The following is a 22616-nucleotide window of genomic DNA, read 5'->3' on the forward strand; positions in this document are numbered from 1 at the left end:
CCTCCCATAGGCCCCCGACACTTCATACCAGCAGCCTATGGGAGGCCGGGACGTGACCTCTATGGCAGGTGTGATGATGTGACGTCATCATGCCTGCCGGAGGTCCCGTCCCTGTGGCTCGCAAGATGGAGCCAGAAGAGGAGGGAGAGCGGATCCCTGCAGCGACACAGCGCGGATTAGGTGAGTAGGATGTTTGTTTTTTTTAGGGGCAGAGCAGGGGGCATTATTAGTATATGGGGGCAGCTCTGGGGGCATTATTAGTACATGGGGGCACCTCTGGGGGCATTATTAGTTCATGGGGTGCACCTCTGGGGGCATTATTAGTATATGGGGGCTCCTCTGGGGGCACTATTAGTTTATGGGGTGCACCTCTGGGGACATTATTAGTATATGGGGGCTTCTCTGGGGGCATTATTAGTATATGGGGCACCTCTGGGGGCATTATTAGTTCATGGGGCACCTCTGGGGGCATTATTAGTATATGGGGGCACCTCTGGGGGCATTATTAGTATATGGGGGCACCTCTGGGGGCATTATTAGTTCATGGGGGCACCTCTGGGGGCATTATTAGTTCATGGGGTGCACCTCAGGGGGCATTATTAGTATATGGGAGCTCCTCTGGGGGCATTATTAGTATATGGGGGCACCTCTGGGGGCATTATTAGTATATGGGGGCACCTCTGGGGGCATTATTAGTTCATGGGGGCACCTCTGGGGGCATTATTAACTCATGGGGGCACCTCTGGGGGCATTATTAGCTCATGGGGGCACCTCTGGGGGCATTATTAGTTCATCACAGCAGGGGATCCTACATACAGGGGGCACAGCAGGGGATCCTACATACAGGGGGCACAGCAGGGGATCCTACATACAGGGGGCACAGCAGGGGATCCTACATACAGGGGGCACAGCAGGGGATCCCACATACAGGGGGCACAGCAGGGGATTCTACATACAGGGGGCAGAGCAGGGGATCCTACATACAGGGGGCACAGCAGGGGATCCTACATACAGGGGGCACAGCAGGGGATCCTACATACAGGGGGCACAGCAGGGGATCCTACATACAGGGGGCACAGCAGGGGATCCCACATACAGGAGGCACAGCAGGGGATCCTACATGCGGAGGGGAACAGCAGGGGATCCTACATACAGGGGGCACAGCAGGGGATCCTATATACAGGGGGCACAGCAGGGGATCCTACATACAGGGGGCACAGCAGGGGATCCTACATACAGGGGGCACAGCAGGGGATCCCACATACAGGAGGCACAGCAGGGGATCCTGCATGCGGAGGGGAACAGCAGGGGATCCTACATACAGGGGGCACAGCAGGGGATCCTACATACAGGGGGCACAGCAGGGGATCCTACATGCGGAGGGGAACAGCAGGGGATCCTACATACAGGGGGCACAGCAGGGGATCCTACATACAGGAGGCACAGCAGGGGATCCTACATGCGGAGGGGAACAGCAGGGGATCCTACATACAGGGGGCACAGCAGGGGATCCTACATACAGGGGGCACAGCGGGGGATCCTACATACAGGGGGCACAGCAGGGGATCCAACATACAGGGGGCACAGCAGGGGATCCTACATACAGGGGGCACAGCGGGGGATCCTACATACAGGGGGCACAGCAGGGGATCCTACATACAGGGGGCACAGCAGGGGATCCTACATACAGGGGGCACAGCAGGGGATCCTACATACAGGAGGCACAGCAGGGCATCCTACATACAGGGGGCACAGCAGGGGATCCTACATACAGGGGGCACAGCAGGGGATCCTACATACAGGGGGCACAGCAGGGGATCCTACATACAGGGGGCACAGCAGGGGATCCTACATACAGGGGGCACAGCAGGGGATCCTACATACAGGGGGCACAGCAGGGGATCCTACATACAGGGGGCATCCCACACAGCGCAGTTACTTTGGGAGCCTACAGCAGGGAGAAAGGAAAGGAAGTTGCTAGAAATGTGCGGAGCCTAAATTGTTTGTCTCGCAGGTTCTGAAGAGATGAAACGTATCTGGAAGGAATCATCCTGGAGGTCTGGGCCGGATGGAGAGGAAAAGGGAAAGTGACTCCTCAGATCAAAGAAGACGTCACCTGTCAGTCACTGTATGACGGTTTTCTTATTTTGTAGAACATTATTTAGTAGGGGTGCCGCGAGGTGCCCGAGGGGGAGAAGGTTGGGAAGCACTGATCTAGATGATAGAAGGGACATGCAGCCACATTGTAGCTAGTGATGAGTGAGTGCCAAAGTGTTCAGGGGCTCGAGACAAATATTTCCCGATACTCAAGTGCTCGTTTCGAGTAACGAACCCCATTGAAGTCAATGGGAAACTCGAGCATTTTTGCAGGGGACCCAACTTCGGTAGAGGGAAGGTCGTGTGAAAACCTGTCAACCTCAGAAAATGATGAAAAAACAACGGAAACAGGAAACAGCAGGGGCAGCATGTATGGATGCCTCTGAGGCTGCCTAATCGCACCATTACGCCAAATTATGGGCAACAGTATGGCAGTGATCACACAGTGAAGGATTAAAACAGAGGTAGCATATGAACCACCCCACAATTTTGCCTGACACAGCATGGCAGTAAGGACACAGAGCCATTAAAATAGAAGTAGCAAGTGAGCCTCCAAAAAAATTAGGCCTGACACACCGTGGCGGTGAGAACACAGGGAACCATTAAAACAGAGGTAGCATATGATAAATCACCCAAACACTTTGCCTGACACAGCACGGTGTTGAGAACACAGAGAGCCATTAAAAGTGAGGTAGAAAGTGAGCCTCCCAAAAATTAGGCCTGACACAGCATGGCGGGGAGGACACAGAGTCCCATTAAAGCAGAGGTCGCATTTGAACCACCCCAAAATTTAGCCTGACACAGCATGGTGATAAGAACACAGGAAACCATTCAAACACAGGTAGCATATGGACCACCCAAAAACTTAGCCTGACACCACTGACCCAGACCAAGATGGACAATACAATCATCCAATAAAAATAGCCGGATTATGGCTAGATTTAGCCTCACACCCTCATGCAGTTGCGCATGAGAGGCATATCTTTGGAGGTAGGGATGAAGAATAACAATACAGGCCCCAGAATTTTATTAAAAAGACCTGGTCAATCCTGCCTTCAAAATGGCTACAACATCCAAGGAAGGTAGAAGGTGCTGGTGAAAGAACGGCAGAGGACACCCATAAGATGACATCTACACATAATATGGTTTGAAATGGAGAAGACAAGGATGCTACATTCGGATTCATCATATTCACTCTCTGTTCCTTTGAACTGTGCCAGTGCCTGACTTTGCATTTGACTGTAGCAGTTGGGGTAACATTCCCTGCATCATGTGACTCCCCACTTCTCCCCCACCGCTGATTTGACTTTGAATTTGACTGTAGCAGTTGGGGTAACTTTCCCTGGTTGACTTGCGGAAATGCGCACAGATGCACTGCACCTTGGTGAGCAAGTCAGCCACATTGGGGTAGGTTTTAAGGAACAGCAGCAACACTAGGTTGAAGATGTGGGCCAGCCCAGCACCCAGCAGGTCAAACTCAAACTCAAAATCGAATCAGCGGTGGGGAGAAGTGGTGAGTGACATCCAAGCTCACTGCTAATTGCCCTGTGTAAGATGGTGGCATATACTATATAGCTACAGTTACCCACAGATTGTATAGGTTGTTATGGTCAGCAAGGTACTCCCTCACTATCTTCCTGAAGGCTTCCCCCCTACTCTGTCTAGACTGGCGACAGGTGACATAGTCTTGCTGGGGTGCCATGAAACTGTCAAAGCCCTTGGAGAGTGTTCCCCTGCCCATTGACAAGCTGCCTGCTCCACCGCTCCTCCCCCCGCTCTTTGGCCCACAGAACTCCGTCCTCTGGCGCTAGTGGTGTCAGGTGGGAAGTAAGGAGGGGGAATACCCAGTAATCGGTGTTCTCAAAAACTGGACAATACAAGGATGCTAAATTAGGATCCACCATGTTCACTCTCTGTTCCTTTGAACTGTGCCAGTGCCTGACAAGCTGACTAAAGCCTCTGTCTCTACCAGCCGATAGGGCAGCATCTCCGGGCTCAGCAGTTTGCCTATGTGCACATTTAGGGCTCGTGCATGCGGGTGAGTGGCCGTGTGTTTTGCGCTTCTGTCTGTCTGCTGCAGGGACAGTTGACTGCTGTGATTGGTGGTTGGTGGCTGCACCTATACACCGTGTGACTCCCCCTTACACCGCTGCGATTGGTGGTTGGTGGCTGCACCTATACACAGTGTGACACCCCCTTACACCGCTGCGCTTGGTGGTTGGTGGCTGCACCTATACACAGTGTGACACCCCCTTACACCGCTGCGATTGGTGGTTGGTGGCTGCACCTATACACCATGTGACCCCCCTTACACCGCTGCGCTTGGTGGTTGGTGGCTGCACCTATACACCGTGTGACACCCCCTTACACCGCTGCGATTGGTGGTCGGTGGCTGCACCTATACACAGTGTGACACCCCCTTACACCGCTGCGATTGGTGGTTGGTGGCTGCACCTATACACCATGTGACCCCCCTTACACCGCTGCGATTGGTGGTTGGTGGCTGCACCTATACACCGTGTGACTCCCCCTTACACCGCTGCGATTGGTGGTTGGTGGCTGCACCTATACACCATGTGACCCCCCTTACACCGCTGCGCTTGGTGGTTGGTGGCTGCACCTATACACCGTGTGACACCCCCTTACACCGCTGCGATTGGTGGTCGGTGGCTGCACCTATACACAGTGTGACACCCCCTTACACCGCTGCGATTGGTGGTTGGTGGCTGCACCTATACACCATGTGACCCCCCTTACACCGCTGCGATTGGTGGTTGGTGGCTGCACCTATACACCGTGTGACTCCCCCTTACACCGCTGCGCTTGGTGGTTGGTGGATGCACCTATACACAGTGTGACACCCCCTTACACCGCTGCGCTTGGTGGTTGGTGGCTGCACCTATACAACATGTGACCCCCCTTACACCGCTGCGCTTGGTGGTTGGTGGCTGCACCTATACACCATGTGACACCCCCTTACACCGCTGCGATTGGTGGTTGGTGGCTGCACCTATACACAGTGTGACCCCCCTTACACCGCTGCGATTGGTGGCTGCACCTATACACAGTGTGACACCCCCTTACACCGCTGCGATTGGTGGCTGGAGGCTGCACCTATACACAGTGTGACACCCCCTTACACCGCTGTGATTGGTGGTTGGTGGCTGCACCTATACACAGTGTGACACCCCCTTACACCGCTGCGATTGGTGGTTGGTGGCTGCACCTATACACCATGTGACCCCCCTTACACCGCTGCGATTGGTGGTTGGTGGCTGCACCTATACACCATGTGACTCCCCCTTACACCGCTGCGATTGGTGGTTGGTGGCTGCACCTATACACCATGTGACCCCCCTTACACCGCTGCGCTTGGTGGTTGGTGGCTGCACCTATACACAGTGTGACACCCCCTTACACCGCTGCGATTGGTGGTTGGTGGCTGCACCTATACACCATGTGACCCCCCCTTACACCGCTGCGATTGGTGGTTGGTGGCTGCACCTATACACCATGTGACCCCCCTTACACCGCTGCGATTGGTGGTTGGTGGCTGCACCTATACACCATGTGACCCCCCTTTACACCGCTGCGATTGGTGGTTGGTGGCTGCACCTATACACAGTGTGACCCCCCTTACACCGCTGCGATTGGTGGTCGGTGGCTGCACCTATACACCATGTGACCCCCCTTTACACCGCTGCGATTGGTGGTTGGTGGCTGCACCTATACACCATGTGACCCCCCTTACACCGCTGCGCTTGGTGGTTGGTGGCTGCACCTATACACCGTGTGACCCCCCTTACACCGCTGCGATTGGTGGTTGGTGGCTGCACCTATACACCGTGTGACACCCCCTTACACCGCTGCGATTGGTGGTTGGTGGCTGCACCTATACACAGTGTGACACCCCCTTACACCGCTGCAATTGGTGGTTGGTGGCTGCACCTATACACCATGTGACACCCCCTTACACCGCTGCGATTGGTGGCTGCACCTATACACTGTGTGACACCCCCTTACACTGCTGTGATTGGTGGCTGCACCTATACACCGTGTGACACCCCCTTACACTGCTGCGCTTGGTGGTTGGTGGATGCACCTATACACCATGTGACCCCCCCTTACACCGCTGCGATTGGTGGTTGGTGGCTGCACCTATACACCATGTGACCCCCCTTACACCGCTGCGATTGGTGGTTGGTGGATGCACCTATACACCATGTGACACCCCCTTACACCGCTGTGATTGGTGGCTGCACCTATACACAGTGTGACACCCCCTTACACAGGGCAATCAGTAGTGAGCTTGGAGATGCCCTGAGTAACAAATACAGAAATCAGAAAATATACTGGTGGTCAGTGTCACACTAGTATTTGGAGGTTGTCGTATAGAATCTGTGGGTAAGTGGTGGTCTGTGGTCTATGGCGCCTGTTACACAGGACAATGAGCAGTGAAGTTCTATGCAGGTGTACTACAAATCACAGCAATACAATGTACTACAGCACCACCAGCCCCAAAATAATATATTAGTACTGAGCACTTTTTAGAGGTCTGTGTGCAACACCTAATGTCCCCTTTCTGTGGTAGCAGCACTGCAAGTCCCAGCCAGCAGTCTGTAGTAATAGTATTAATAAAAGCTTTTAGCCCTGACAAGGTGTTTGTATTACTAGTATATACCCGGCCTACTGGAAGGCTATATCCTACACTGACACTCTCCCTGACCAGCAGCAGCTCTCTCCCTGATCTCTCACAGCATACGCCTGAAGCCAGCATACGCCCAGTTTTATATGGCAGGGTCATCTGATCTGGCCAACCAATCGCTGCTATAGACATGTATGGGTCCCACGTCATCGCAGGATGTACCAAAGAGTCTCCTGCATGTTTATTGGCTGAGAAATAGCGCCCAAACTTACAGGAAACGGATGATGAGATTTCCTCAAGTATCGCGAGATGCTCGTCCGAGTAACGAGAACCATCGAGTACCCTAATACTCCATCGAGTACCAAACTTGGACCAGCACCTCTGTAGGTCACCCAGGACGCGGCACCTCTGTAGGTCACCCAGGATGCGGCACCTCTGTAGGTCACCCAGGACGCGGCACTTCTGTAGGTCACCCAGGACGCTGCACCTCTGTAGGTCACCCAGGACGCGGCTCCTCTGTAGGTCACCCAGGACGCTGCACCTCTGTAGGTCACCCAGGACGCGGCTCCTCTGTAGGTCACCCAGGACGCTGCACCTCTGTAGGTCACCCAGGACGCGGCTCCTCTGAAGGTCACCCAGGACACGGCACCTCTGTAGGTCACCCAGGACGCTGCACCTCTGTAGGTCACCCAGGACGCGGCACCTCTGTAGGTCACCCAGGACGCTGCACCTCTGTAGGTCACCCAGGACGCGGCTCCTCTGAAGGTCACCCAGGACACGGCACCTCTGTAGGTCACCCAGGACGCGGCTCCTCTGAAGGTCACCCAGGACGCGACACCTCTGTAGGTCACCCAGGACGCGGCTCCTCTGTAGGTCACCCAGGACGCGGCACCTCTGTAGGTCACCCAGGACGCGGCTCCTCTGTAGGTCACCCAGGACGCGGCACCTCTGTAGGTCACCCAGGACGCGACACCTCTGTAGGTCACCCAGGATGCGGCACCTCTGTAGGTCACCCAGGACGCGGCACTTCTGTAGGTCACCCAGGACGCTGCACCTCTGTAGGTCACCCAGGACGCGACCCCTCTGAAGGTCACCCAGGACGCGGCACTTCTGTAGGTCACCCAGGACGCGACACCTCTGTAGGTCACCCAGGACGCGGCTCCTCTGTAGGTCACCCAGGACGCGGCACCTCTGTAGGTCACCCAGGACGCGGCACCTCTGTAGGTCACCCAGGACGCGGCTCCTCTGTAGGTCACCCAGGACGCGGCTCCTCTGTAGGTCACCCAGGACGCGGCACCTCTGTAGGTCACCCAGGACGCGGCACCTCTGTAGGTCACCCAGGACGCGGCTCCTCTGTAGGTCACCCAGGACGCGGCTCCTCTGTAGGTCACCCAGGACGCGGCACTTCTGTAGGTCACCCAGGACGCTGCACCTCTGTAGGTCACCCAGGACGCGGCTCCTCTGTAGGTCACCCAGGACGCGGCTCCTCTGTAGGTCACCCAGGACGCGGCTCCTCTGTAGGTCACCCAGGACGCGGCTCCTCTGTAGGTCACCCAGGACGCGGCACTTCTGTAGGTCACCCAGGACGCTGCACCTCTGTAGGTCACCCAGGACGCGGCTCCTCTGTAGGTCACCCAGGACGCTGCACTTCTGTAGGTCACCCAGGACGCTGCTCCTCTGTAGGTCACTCAGGACGCTGCAATTCTGTAGGTCACCCAGGACGCGGCTCCTCTGTAGGTCACTCAGGACGCGGCACCTCTCTAGGTCACCCAGGACGCGGCTCCTCTGTAGGTCACCCAGGACGCGGCTCCTCTGTAGGTCACCCAGGACGCGGCACCTCTGTAGGTCACCCAGGACGCGACACCTCTGTAGGTCACCCAGGACGCGGCACCTCTGTAGGTCACCCAGGACGCGGCACCTCTGTAGGTCACCCAGGACGCGGCACCTCTGTAGGTCACCCAGGACGCTGCACCTCTGTAGGTCACCCAGGACGCGGCTCCTCTGTAGGTCACCCAGGACGCGGCTCCTCTGTAGGTCACCCAGGACGCTGCACTTCTGTAGGTCACTCAGGACGCTGCAATTCTGTAGGTCACCCAGGACGCGGCTCCTCTGTAGGTCACCCAGGACGCGGCTCCTTTGTAGGTCACCCAGGACGCGGCTCCTCTGTAGGTCACCCAGGACGCTGCAATTCTGTAGGTCACCCAGGACGCGGCTCCTCTGTAGGTCACCCAGGACGCGGCACTTCTGTAGGTCACCCAGGACGCGGCACCTCTGTAGGTCACCCAGGACGCGGCTCCTCTGTAGGTCACCCAGGACGCGGCACCTCTGTAGGTCACCCAGGACGCTGCAATTCTGTAGGGCACCCAGGACGCGGCACCTCTGTAGGTCACCCAGGACGCGGCACTTCTGTAGGGCACCCAGGACGCGGCACCTCTGTAGGTCACCCAGGACGCGGCACTTCTGTAGGTCACCCAGGACGCGGCACTTCTGTAGGTCACCCAGGACGCGGCACCTCTGTAGGTCACCCAGGACGCGGCTCCTCTGTAGGTCACCCAGGACGCGGCACCTCTGTAGGTCACCCAGGACGCTGCAATTCTGTAGGGCACCCAGGACGCGGCACCTCTCTAGGTCACCCTGGACGCTGCACCTCTGTAGGTCACCCAGGACGCGGCACCTCTGTAGGTCACCCAGGACGCGGCACCTCTGTAGGTCACCCAGGACGCGGCTCCTCTGTAGGTCACCCAGGACGCGGCTCCTCTGTAGGTCACCCAGGACGCGGCACCTCTGTAGGTCACCCAGGACGCGGCACCTCTGTAGGTCACCCAGGACGCGGCACTTCTGTAGGTCACCTAGGACGCGGCACCTCTGTAGGGCACCCAGGACGCGGCACCTCTGTAGGTCACCCAGGACGCGGCACTTCTGTAGGTCACCCAGGACGCGGCACTTCTGTAGGTCACCCTGGACGCTGCACCTCTGTAGGGCACCCAGGACGCGGCACCTCTGTAGGTCACCCAGGACGCTGCACCTCTGTAGGTCACCCAGGACGCGGCACTTCTGTAGGTCACCCAGGACGCGGCTCCTCTGTAGGGCACCCAGGACGCGGCACCTCTGTAGGTCACCCAGGACGCTGCACCTCTGTAGGTCACCCAGGACGCGGCACTTCTGTAGGTCACCTAGGACGCGGCACCTCTGTAGGGCACCCAGGACGCGGCACCTCTGTAGGTCACCCAGGACGCGGCACTTCTGTAGGTCACCCAGGACGCGGCACTTCTGTAGGTCACCCTGGACGCTGCACCTCTGTAGGGCACCCAGGACGCGGCACCTCTGTAGGTCACCCAGGACGCTGCACCTCTGTAGGTCACCCAGAACGCGGCACTTCTGTAGGTCACCCAGGACGCGGCTCCTCTGTAGGGCACCCAGGACGCGGCACCTCTGTAGGTCACCCAGGACGCTGCACCTCTGTAGGTCACCCAGGACGCGGCACTTCTGTAGGTCACCCAGGACGCGACACTTCTGTAGGTCACCCAGGATGCGGCACCTCTGTAGGTCACCCAGGACGCGGCTCCTCTGTAGGTCACCCAGGACGCGGCACCTCTGTAGGGCACCCAGGACGCGGCACCTCTGTAGGTCACCCAGGACGCGGCTCCTCTGTAGGTCACCTAGGACGCTGCACTTCTGTAGGTCACCCAGGACGCTGCACCTCTGTAGGTCACCCAGGACTTCTGTAGGTCACCCGGGGAGCCCAGGGCTCTGAGCTGGCGTAGGTTTCCTTATCATTTTTCGTTGCGAAAAATGCTAAATGAAGTGCACCCTGAGTCCGCGCCCCCCGTTCCACCCCCTTCACACCCCCTCCCCGCCCCACTGGCGAATGTGGCGTAAAATGGCCTGATGCTAATATTTTATTTGCAAAACGGCCATTTGCGAATAAATTAATTTGCATCCGGCCATTTTACACCACAAAATACAATTTTTTGCTTTGATAATTTTGATAACACTGTGTGTGCAGCACGGGGGGTGATAATGTCTCAGCGGACGCTTGTACGCTTCTTCGCTCTTTCAGCAGGTAATTGGAATTCTGGAATTTGCAAAGACCCATTTATAATAATACTCTGAACATTATTTTGTACCCCCCATAACTCATACACCCCCATAACTCATATCACTCCATACAGTAACTCATACACCTTCATACAGTAACTCATACACCGCCATACATTAACCCATACACCCCCATAACCCATAAACTCCTATAACTTTCTATACAGTACACCACCATAACACTCCATACAGTAACCCGCACACCTCCATACAGTAACCCGCACACCTCCATACAGTAACCCGCACGCCTCCATACAGTAACCCGCACACCTCCATACAGTAACCCGCACACCTCCATACAGTAACCCGCACACCTCCATACAGTAACCCGCACGCCTCCATACAGTAACCTGCACACCTCCATACAGTAACCTGCACACCTCCATACAGTAACCCGCATGCCTCCATACAGTAACCCGCACACCTCCATACAGTAACCCGCACACCTCCATACAGTAACCCGCACACCTCCATACAGTAACCCGCACACCTCCATACAGTAACCTGCACACCTCCATACAGTAACCCGCACACCTCCATACAGTAACCCGTACACCTCCATACAGTAACCCGCACACCTCCATACAGTAACCCGCACACCTCCATACAGTAACCCGCACACCTCCATACAGTAACCCGCACACCTCCATAACCTATGTAACTTTATAGACCAGACATAATGTAGAATGTTTATAGCAGTATAGCAGTATAGCAGTATACATGTATCCACCAGACCAGAGGTACCTGGTATATGGCGTATCCTATGGTCAGCAGGTCAGCTCCAATCTTCTTAAGCTTGCGTCTATTCTTCTGCATCAGGGCAGCAATGAACGTGCACTCGGTTTTGCCATCGTCCTTCTCTTTGAGGCTCAGCTTTATCTGAGGATTTGTCCAGAAAGTTTCTTGTGGAACCAAGAGAAAAATCACGGTCTATAAATCTCTATAAATCTCTATAAATCTCTATAAATCTCTATAAATCTCTATAAATCTCTATAAATCTCTATTCCTTCCACTTCTTTACCATAGAAACCCGCATTCTATTCCCTCATTCAGAGAGCAGACTCTCAATCAACAAATGTTAGACAGACATTTCCTGCCGAGAAGCTGCTAAGTACCTAGAAAGTTCCGGCATCCCCCGGCGGTGGAGCCCCGCACCCAGCTCCCTTGGTGAACCGTCACCTCCCACTTATGTTCTGTATCGTCGTCTAAAGCGTCGGGCGTCAGGTTACAGATTTCAGCTTTATCAAAATGTCTTCTGAAGTCCTCGAATGTCATCCTGCACGAAGACAATAACGTTCCATCATTCATGTACGGAGATATCCCAGAGACAAAGGTGGAGAAACACAACGTTCCATCATTCATGTACTGAGATATCCCAGAGAGACAAAGGTGGAGAAACACAACAACGTTCCATCATTCATGTACTGAGATATCCCAGAGACAAAGGTGGAGAAACACAACAACGTTCCATCATTCATGTACGGAGATATCCCAGAGACAAAGGTGGAGAAACACAACGTTCCATCATTCATGTACTGAGATATCCCAGAGACAAAGGTGGAGAAACACAACAACGTTCCATCATTCATGTACGGAGATATCCCAGAGACAAAGGTGGAGAAACACAACGTTCCATCATTCATGTACTGAGATATCCCAGAGACAAAGGTGGAGAAACACAACAACGTTCCATCATTCATGTACTGAGATATCCCAGAGACAAAGGTGGAGAAACACAACAACGTTCCATCATTCATGTACGGAGATATCCCAGAGACAAAGGTGGAGAAACACAACAACGTTCCATCATTCATGTACGGAGATATCCAGAGACAAAGGTGGAGAAACACAACAACGTTCCATCATTCATGTACGGAGATATCCCAGAGACAAAGGTGGAGAAACACAACGTTCCATCATTCATGTACGGAGATATCCCAGAGACAAAGGTGGAGAAACACAACGTTCCATCATTCATGTACTGAGATATCCCAGAGACAAAGGTGGAGAAACACAACAACGTTCCATCATTCATGTACGGAGATATCCCAGAGACAAAGGTGGAGAAACACAACGTTCCATCATTCATGTACTGAGATATCCCAGAGACAAAGGTGGAGAAACACAACAACGTTCCATCATTCATGTACGGAGATATCCCAGAGACAAAGGTGGAGAAACACAAACGTTCCATCAATTCATGTACGGAGATATCCCAGAGACAAAGGTGGAGAAACACAACAACGTTCCATCATTCATGTACGGAGATATCCCAGAGACAAAGGTGGAGAAACACAACAACGTTCATCATTCATGTACGGAGATATCCCAGAGACAAAGGTGGAGAAACACAACAACGTTCCATCATTCATGTACTGAGATATCCCAGAGACAAAGGTGGAGAAACACAACAACGTTCCATCATTCATGTACGGAGATATCCCAGAGACAAAGGTGGAGAAACACAACAACGTTCCATCATTCATGTACGGAGATATCCCAGAGACAAAGGTGGAGAAACACAACAACGTTCCATCATTCATGTACGGAGATATCCCAGAGACAAAGGTGGAGAAACACAACAACGTTCCATCATTCATGTACGGAGATATCCCAGAGACAAAGGTGGAGAAACACAACGTTCCATCATTCATGTACGGAGATATCCCAGAGACAAAGGTGGAGAAACACAACGTTCCATCATTCATGTACGGAGATATCCCAGAGAGACAAAGGTGGAGAAACACAACAACGTTCCATCATTCATGTACGGAGATATCCCAGAGACAAAGGTGGAGAAACACAACGTTCCATCATTCATGTACGGAGATATCCCAGAGACAAAGGTGGAGAAACACAACAACGTTCCATCATTCATGTACGGAGATATCCCAGAGACAAAGGTGGAGAAACACAACACGTTCCATCATTCATGTACGGAGATATCCCAGAGACAAAGGTGGAGAAAACACAACGTTCCATCATTCATGTACGGAGATATCCCAGAGACAAAGGTGGAGAAACACAACGTTCCATCATTCATGTACGGAGATATCCCAGAGAGACAAAGGTGGAGAAACACAACAACGTTCCATCATTCATGTACGGAGATATCCAGAGACAAAGGTGGAGAAACACAACGTTCCATCATTCATGTACGGAGATATCCCAGAGACAAAGGTGGAGAAACACAACAACGTTCCATCATTCATGTACGGAGATATCCCAGAGACAAAGGTGGAGAAACACAACAACGTTCCATCATTCATGTACGGAGATATCCCAGAGACAAAGGTGGAGAAACACAACAACGTTCCATCATTCATGTACTGAGATATCCCAGAGACAAAGGTGGAGAAACACAACGTTCCATCATTCATGTACGGAGATATCCCAGAGACAAAGGTGGAGAAACACAACAACGTTCCATCATTCATGTACGGAGATATCCCAGAGACAAAGGTGGAGAAACACAACAACGTTCCATCATTCATGTACGGAGATATCCCAGAGACAAAGGTGGAGAAACACAACAACGTTCCATCATTCATGTACGGAGATATCCAGAGACAAAGGTGGAGAAACACAACGTTCCATCATTCATGTACGGAGATATCCCAGAGACAAAGGTGGAGAAACACAACGTTCCATCATTCATGTACGGAGATATCCCAGAGAGACAAAGGTGGAGAAACACAACAACGTTCCATCATTCATGTACGGAGATATCCCAGAGACAAAGGTGGAGAAACACAACAACGTTCCTTCATTCATGTACGGAGATATCCCAGAGAGACAAAGGTGGAGAAACACAACAACGTTCCATCATTCATGTACGGAGATATCCCAGAGACAAAGGTGGAGAAACACAACAACGTTCCATCATTCATGTACGGAGATATCCCAGAGACAAAGGTGGAGAAACACAACAACGTTCCATCATTCATGTACGGAGATATCCCAGAGACAAAGGTGGAGAAACACAACAACGTTCCATCATTCATGTACTGAGATATCCCAGAGACAAAGGTGGAGAAACACAACGTTCCATCATTCATGTACGGAGATATCCCAGAGACAAAGGTGGAGAAACACAACGTTCCATCATTCATGTACGGAGATATCCCAGAGAGACAAAGGTGGAGAAACACAACAACGTTCCATCATTCATGTACGGAGATATCCCAGAGACAAAGGTGGAGAAACACAACAACGTTCCATCATTCATGTACGGAGATATCCCAGAGACAAAGGTGGAGAAACACAACAACGTTCCATCATTCATGTACGGAGATATCCCAGAGACAAAGGTGGAGAAACACAACAACGTTCCATCATTCATGTACGGAGATATCCCAGAGACAAAGGTGGAGAAACACAACGTTCCATCATTCATGTACGGAGATATCCCAGAGACAAAGGTGGAGAAACACAACGTTCCATCATTCATGTACTGAGATATCCCAGAGACAAAGGTGGAGAAACACAACGTTCCATCATTCATGTACTGAGATATCCCAGAGACAAAGGTGGAGAAACACAACGTTCCATCATTCATGTACTGAGATATCCCAGAGACAAAGGTGGAGAAACACAACGTTCCATCATTCATGTACTGAGATATCCCAGAGACAAAGGTGGAGAAACACAACAACGTTCCATCATTCATGTACGGAGATATCCCAGAGACAAAGGTGGAGAAACACAACAACGTTCCATCATTCATGTACGGAGATATCCCAGAGACAAAGGTGGAGAAACACAACAACGTTCCATCATTCATGTACTGAGATATCCCAGAGACAAAGGTGGAGAAACACAACAACGTTCCATCATTCATGTACGGAGATATCCCAGAGACAAAGGTGGAGAAACACAACGTTCCATCATTCATGTACTGAGATATCCCAGAGAGACAAAGGTGGAGAAACACAACAACGTTCCATCATTCATGTACGGAGATATCCCAGAGACAAAGGTGGAGAAACACAACGTTCCATCATTCATGTACGGAGATATCCCAGAGACAAAGGTGGAGAAACACAACAACGTTCCATCATTTATACAAAAAGGAAAAGTCCAGCACCAAAATGGCAAATCCCATAAAGCTTAGTCTTTATTGTAATTCTTCACATCAGGTACAGTGAATAAAAAAGTTTACGCGTTTCAACGCTTCTCGCGCCTTGTTCACAACTTTAACACCAAGTTCCATCATTCATGTACGGAGATATCCCAAAGAGACAAAGGTGGAGAAACACAACAACGTTCCATCAATCATGTACCACATACCCGGCCGGCCTGTCCCACCACATACCCGGCCGGCCTGTCCCACCACATACCTGTCCGGCCTGTCCCACCACATACCCGTCCGGCCTGTCCCACCACATACCCGGCCGGCCTGTCCCACCACATACCCGGCCGGCCTGTCCCACCTCATACCCGGCCGGCATGTCCCACCTCATACCCGGCCGGCCTGTCCCACATCATACCCGGCCGGCCTGTCCCACCACATACCCGTCCGGCCTGTCCCACCACATACCCGGCCGGCCTGTCCCACCTCATACCCGACCGGCCTGTCCCACATCATACCCGGCCGGCCTGTCCCACCACATACCCGGCCGGCCTGTCCCACCTCATACCCGGCCGGCCTGTCCCACGCATACCCGACCGGCCTGTCCCACCTCATACCCGGCCGGCCTGTCCCACCTCATACCCGACCGGCCTGTCCCACCTCATACCCGACCGGCCTGTCCCACCTCATACCCGGCCGGCCTGTCCCACCTCATACCCCACTGGCCTGTCCCACCTCATACCCGGCCGGCCTGTCCCACCTCATACCCGACCGGCCTGTCCCACCTCATACCCGACCGGCCTGTCCCACCTCATACCCGGCCGGCCTGTCCCACCTCATACCCCACTGGCCTGTCCCACCTCATACCCGGCCTGCCTGTCCCACCTCATACCCGACCGGCCTGTCCCACCTCATACCCCACTGGCCTGTCCCACCTCATACCCATCCTACCTCATACCCGGCCGGCCTGTCCCACCACATACCCGGCCGAGGCCATCCGCTTACCCCACCTAGGGCAATATAGCTCCCTAGGCATTACAGGCATGCCCACATCTAGCTGCCCCCTCCAGCTAGCTCCCTCTCTATCATACCCTCTCCCCACTCGTTGGTCATGGACCCCCATCCATAAAGTCCTCTATCTCCCTGTATGTGCAGCATTCAACCTGTGTGGCCGCCACCAGCATGTTGGTGATGACATCACGTTTTTCCAATATCATATTGTGTGGGCGAAATTTTATTCTCTGTTGGGCAGCGAATAATGGCACACCTGTACTGGGATACTACAATGTCACCAGTGGGGTCTCTGAGGGGTCAGGTCACCAGTGGGGTCTCTGAGGGGTCAGGTCACCAGTGGGGTCTCTGAGGGGTCAGGTCACCAGTGGGGTCTCTGAGGGGTCAGGTCACCAGTGGGGTCTCTGAGGGGTCAGGTCACCAGTGGGGTCTCTGAGGGGTCAGATCACCAGTGGGGTCTCTGAGGGGCCAGGTCACCAGTGGGGTCAGGTCACCAGTGGGGTCTCTGAGGGGTCAGGTCACCAGTGGGGTCTCTGAGGGGTCAGGTCACCAGTGGGGTCAGGTCACCAGTGGGGTCTCTGAGGGGTCAGGTCACCAGTGGGGTCTCTGAGGGGTCAGGTCACCAGTGGGGTCAGGTCACCAGTGGGGTTAGGTCACCAGTGGGGTCTCTGAGGGGTCAGGTCACCAGTGGGGTCTCTGAGGGGTCAGGTCACCAGTGGGGTCTCTGAGGGGTCAGGTCACCAGTGGGGTCTCTGAGGGGTCAGGTCACCAGTGGGGTCTCTGAGGGGTCAGATCACCAGTGGGGTCTCTGAGGGGTCAGGTCACCAGTGGGGTCAGGTCACCAGTGGGGTCTCTGAGGGGTCAGGTCACCAGTGGGGTCTCTGAGGGGTCAGGTCACCAGTGGGGTCTCTGAGGGGTCAGGTCACCAGTGGGGTCAGGTCACCAGTGGGGTCTCTGAGGGGTCAGGTCACCAGTGGGGTCTCTGAGGGGTCAGGTCACCAGTGGGGTTAGGTCACCAGTGGGGTCTCTGAGGGGTCAGGTCACCAGTGGGGTCTCTGAGGGGTCAGGTCACCAGTGGGGTCTCTGAGGGGTCAGGTCACCAGTGGGGTCTCTGAGGGGTCAGGTCACCAGTGGGGTCTCTGAGGGGTCAGGTCACCAGTGGGGTCTCTGAGGGGTCAGGTCACCAGTGGGGTCTCTGAGGGGTCAGGTCACCAGTGGGGTCTCTGAGGGGTCAGGTCACCAGTGGGGTCTCTGAGGGGTCAGGTCACCAGTGGGGTCTCTGAGGGGTCAGGTCACCAGTGGGGTCAGGTCACCAGTGGGGTCTCTGAGGGGTCAGGTCACCAGTGGGGTCAGGTCACCAGTGGGGTCTCTGAAGGGTCAGGTCACCAGTGGGGTCTCTGAGGGGTCAGGTCACCAGTGGGGTCAGGTCACCAGTGGGGTCTCTGAGGGGTCAGGTCACCATACACTTTATGTAAGGAGAAGCAACATGCGGCCAGGTAAGCATAAGATGGATCTACCAGAATTCCCCGTCATCCAGAGAGGTTTGGCACAGCCGCTTCCGTTCTGCCGGGTCCACAGAGTTCCATTCAGCAGAGCTGGAAGAAAGGGATGAAGAGTAAGCAATGTCCCGAATACAAGATGGAGGAACAGGGAAGGGGGCGCTATAACGTTACTGCTTTCTTCTCTACATATCCAATCCCTCCCCCCCCCTCCAGAACACTGGGCCCATAACCATTGTACTCATTGCTTCTAATAGTCAAACAGCACAATGTTTTACCCATAATGCCCTTACATGATATACACATATACAGAAGGGGGGTCTGCGTCACGCATTGTACTCACTTATCACTCCAGGCTCCATTCCACTCAACTTGCCCCCAAGGGTTCCGTACCCTGATGAGCTGGACCCTCTGTCCTCTGTAATTCACCTACATGGGTAACCCAAGGGGATAGAGGTTAGGTATGGAGACTGTGTGTGTGTGTGTGTGTGTGTGTGTGTGTGTGTGTGTGTGTGTGTGTGTGTATATAGGTATGGAGACTGTGTGTGTGTGTGTGTGTGTATGTGTATGTATATAGGTATGGAGACTGTGTGTGTGTGTATAGGTATGGAGACTGTGTGTGTGTGTGTGTGTGTATATAGGTATGTAGACTGTGTGTGTGTGTGTATAGGTATGTAGACTGTGTGTGTGTGTATAGGTATGTAGACTGTGTGTGTGTATAGGTATGTAGACTGCGTGTGTGTGTGTATAGGTATGTAGACTGTGTGTGTGTATAGGTATGTAGACTGCGTGTGTGTGTGTATAGGTATGTAGACTATGGGGGACGTTTTTTACGCCGGACTTATAAATGTCCCCGCATGTCCGATGCTACGGAGATTTATGTAGAGACGGACCGCCTCTACATAAATCCTGTGCGCGGCGGTGTGCACGGCAGAAGACCTACGCCACCTGAAAGGTGGAGTAGGTTTTCGGCGTATCTTTTGCTGGAGCAAAAGATAAATAACGGGGACTCTGAGTCCGCGCCCCTGTTCCGCCCCCTCCAAACACCACCCGCCCCCCCCCCCCCCCCCGCCGTAATCGGCGGAAAGTGCCGATATGCGAATATTTTATTCGCAAATAGGCCATTTGCGAATAAAATAATACGCAAATCGGCACTTTCCGCCGATACGCACCTTAATACATGTCCTCCTATGTGTGTGTGTATTAGGTGTGTGTGTAAAGATATGTAGAATGTGTGTGTGTATTAGGTGTGTGTGTGTAGACTATGTGTGTGTGTGTGTATTAGGTGTGTGTGTGTGTTAGGTGTGTGTGTGTGTAGACTATGTGTGTGTGTGTTAGGTGTGTGTGTAGACTATGTGTGTGTTAGGTGTGTGTGTGTGTATAAGGTGTGTGTGTGTGTGTGTGTGTGTAGACTATGTGTGTGTGTGTAGACTATGTGTGTGTGTGTGTATTAGGTGTGTGTGTGTGTGTGTGTGTGTGTGTGTGTGTGTGTAGACTATGTGTGTGTGTGTGTGTGTGTGTATTAGGTGTGTGTGTGTAGACTGTGTGTGTGTATTAGGTGTGTGTGTGTGTGTGTAAAGGTTTGTAGACTGTGTGTGTGTGTGTCTCTATTAGGTGTGTATATAGGTATGTAGACTGTATGTGTGTGTGTGTGTATATATATGTGTGTGTGTGTATAGGTATGTAGACTGTGTGTAGGTATGGAGACTGTGTGTGTGTGTGTGTAGGTATGTAGACTCTGTGTGTGTATAGGTATGTAGACTGTGTGTGTGTATAGGTATCTAGACTGTGCATATGTAGACTATATGTGTGTGTGTGTGTGTCTAGGTATGTAGACTGTGTGTGTGTGTGTGTATAGGTATGTAGACTGTGTGTGTGTGTGTGTGTGTGTGTGTAGGTATGTAGACTGTGTGTGTGTGTTAGGTGTGTGTGTGTGTGTGTGTGTGTGTGTATAAGGTGTGTGTGTGTGTAGACTATGTGTGTGTGTGTGTGTGTGTTTGTATTAGGTGTGTGTGTGTGTAGACTGTGTGTGTGTATTAGGTGTGTGTGTGTGTGTGTAAAGGTATGTACACTGTGTGTGTGTGTGTGTGTGTGTCTCTATTAGGTGTGTGTATATAGGTATGTAGACTGTATGTGTGTGTGTATATATATATATGTGTGTGTGTATAGGTATGTAGACTGTGCGTATGTAGACTATATGTGTGTGTGTGTCTAGGTATGTAGACTGTGTGTGTGTGTGTGTATAGGTGTGTGTGTGTGTGTGTGTGTGTGTAGGTATGTAGACTCTGTGTCTGTATATTAGGTATGTAGACTGTGTGTGTGTATAGGTATCTAGACTGTGCGTATGTAGACTATATGTGTGTGTGTCTAGGTATGTAGACTGTGTGTGTGTGTGTGTATAGGTGTGTGTGTGTGTGTGTGTAGGTATGTAGACTGTGTGTGTGTGTTAGGTGTGTGTGTGTGTGTGTGTGTGTGTGTGTGTGTGTATAAGGTGTGTGTGTGTAGACTATGTGTGTGTGTGTATTAGGTGTGTGTGTGTGTAGACTGTGTGTGTGTGTATTAGGTGTGTGTGTGTGTGTGTGTATTAGGTGTGTGTATAGGTATGTAGACTGTGTGTGTGTATAGGTATCTAGACTGTGCGTATGTAGACTATATGTGTGTGTGTCTAGGTATGTAGACTGTGTGTGTGTGTGTGTGTCTAGGTATGTAGACTGTGTGTGTGTGTGTGTGTGTGTGTGTGTGTGTGTGTGTGTCTAGGTATGTAGACTGTGTGTGTGTGTGTCTAGGTATGTAGACTGTGTGTGTGTGTCTAGGTATGTAGACTGTGTGTGTGTGTGTGTGTGTGTGTAGGTATGTGGACTGTGTGTGTGTGTGTAGGTATGTAGACTGTGTATGTGTGTGTAGGTAGGTATGTAGACTGTGTGTGTGTGTAGGTATGTAGACTGTGTGTGTGTGTATAGGTATGTAGACTGTGTGTGTGTGTGTGTGTGTGTGTAGGTATGTAGACTGTGTGTGTGTGTTAGGTGTGTGTGTGTGTATAAGGTGTGTGTGTGTGTAGACTATGTGTGTGTGTGTGTGTTTGTATTAGGTGTGTGTGTGTGTAGACTGTGTGTGTGTATTAGGTGTGTGTGTGTGTGTGTGTGTAAAGGTATGTACACTGTGTGTGTGTGTGTGTGTCTCTATTAGGTGTGTGTATATAGGTATGTAGACTGTATGTGTGTGTGTATATATATATATGTGTGTGTGTATAGGTATGTAGACTGTGTGTAGGTATGGAGACTGTGTGTGTGTGTAGGTATGTAGACTCTGTGTCTGTATATTAGGTATGTAGACTGTGTGTGTGTATAGGTATCTAGACTGTGCGTATGTAGACTATATGTGTGTGTCTAGGTATGTAGACTGTGTGTGTGTGTGTGTATAGGTGTGTGTGTGTGTGTGTGTAGGTATGTAGACTGTGTGTGTGTGTTAGGTGTGTGTGTGTGTGTGTGTGTATAAGGTGTGTGTGTGTAGACTATGTGTGTGTGTGTGTGTATTAGGTGTGTGTGTGTGTAGACTGTGTGTGTGTATTAGGTGTGTGTGTGTGTGTGTATTAGGTGTGTGTATAGGTATGTAGACTGTGTGTGTGTATAGGTATCTAGACTGTGCGTATGTAGACTATATGTGTGTGTGTCTAGGTATGTAGACTGTGTGTGTGTGTGTGTGTCTAGGTATGTAGACTGTGTGTGTGTGTGTGTGTGTGTGTCTAGGTATGTAGACTGTGTGTGTGTGTCTAGGTATGTAGACTGTGTGTGTGTGTGTGTGTGTAGGTATGTGGACTGTGTGTGTGTGTGTAGGTATGTAGACTGTGTATGTGTGTGTAGGTAGGTATGTAGACTGTGTGTGTGTGTGTGTGTGTAGGTATGTAGACTGTGTGTGTGTGTGTGTAGGTATGTAGACTGTGTGTGTGTGTGTGTGTGGACTGTGTGTGTGTGTGTGTAGGTATGTAGACTGTGTGTGTGTGTGTGTGGACTGTGTGTGTGTGTGTGTATATATATATATGTATGTAGACTGTATATATAGGCGTGTCTTGCTCTTTGGGTATAGGGTCTCCTGGGATTGGGTCCGTCTTGCTCTTTGGGTATAGGGTCTCCTGGGATTGGGTCCGTCTTGCTCTTTGGGTATAGGGTCTCCTGGGATTGGGGGCGTCTTGCTCTTT

At 52.3% G+C, this 22616-nt stretch overlaps 1 protein-coding gene across 1 annotated transcript in view; it reads right to left on the minus strand.

The window, feature by feature from the left end:
* Nucleotides 1-22616, minus strand: part of CAPN9 (calpain 9) — a 135656-nt gene that overhangs the window by 32626 nt on the left and 80414 nt on the right. The window contains exons 7-10 of the mRNA XM_069955061.1: nucleotides 18765-18850; nucleotides 18440-18517; nucleotides 11956-12116; nucleotides 11585-11742 (exon numbers count right to left, since the gene is read on the minus strand). Of these exons, the coding sequence (XP_069811162.1) occupies nucleotides 11585-11742; nucleotides 11956-12116; nucleotides 18440-18517; nucleotides 18765-18850 (483 nt within the window). The remainder of the gene's footprint in view (nucleotides 1-11584; nucleotides 11743-11955; nucleotides 12117-18439; nucleotides 18518-18764; nucleotides 18851-22616) is intronic.

This window comes from Dendropsophus ebraccatus, chromosome 15 (assembly GCF_027789765.1).
Source record: "Dendropsophus ebraccatus isolate aDenEbr1 chromosome 15, aDenEbr1.pat, whole genome shotgun sequence".
Lineage (NCBI taxonomy): Eukaryota > Metazoa > Chordata > Amphibia > Anura > Hylidae > Dendropsophus > Dendropsophus ebraccatus.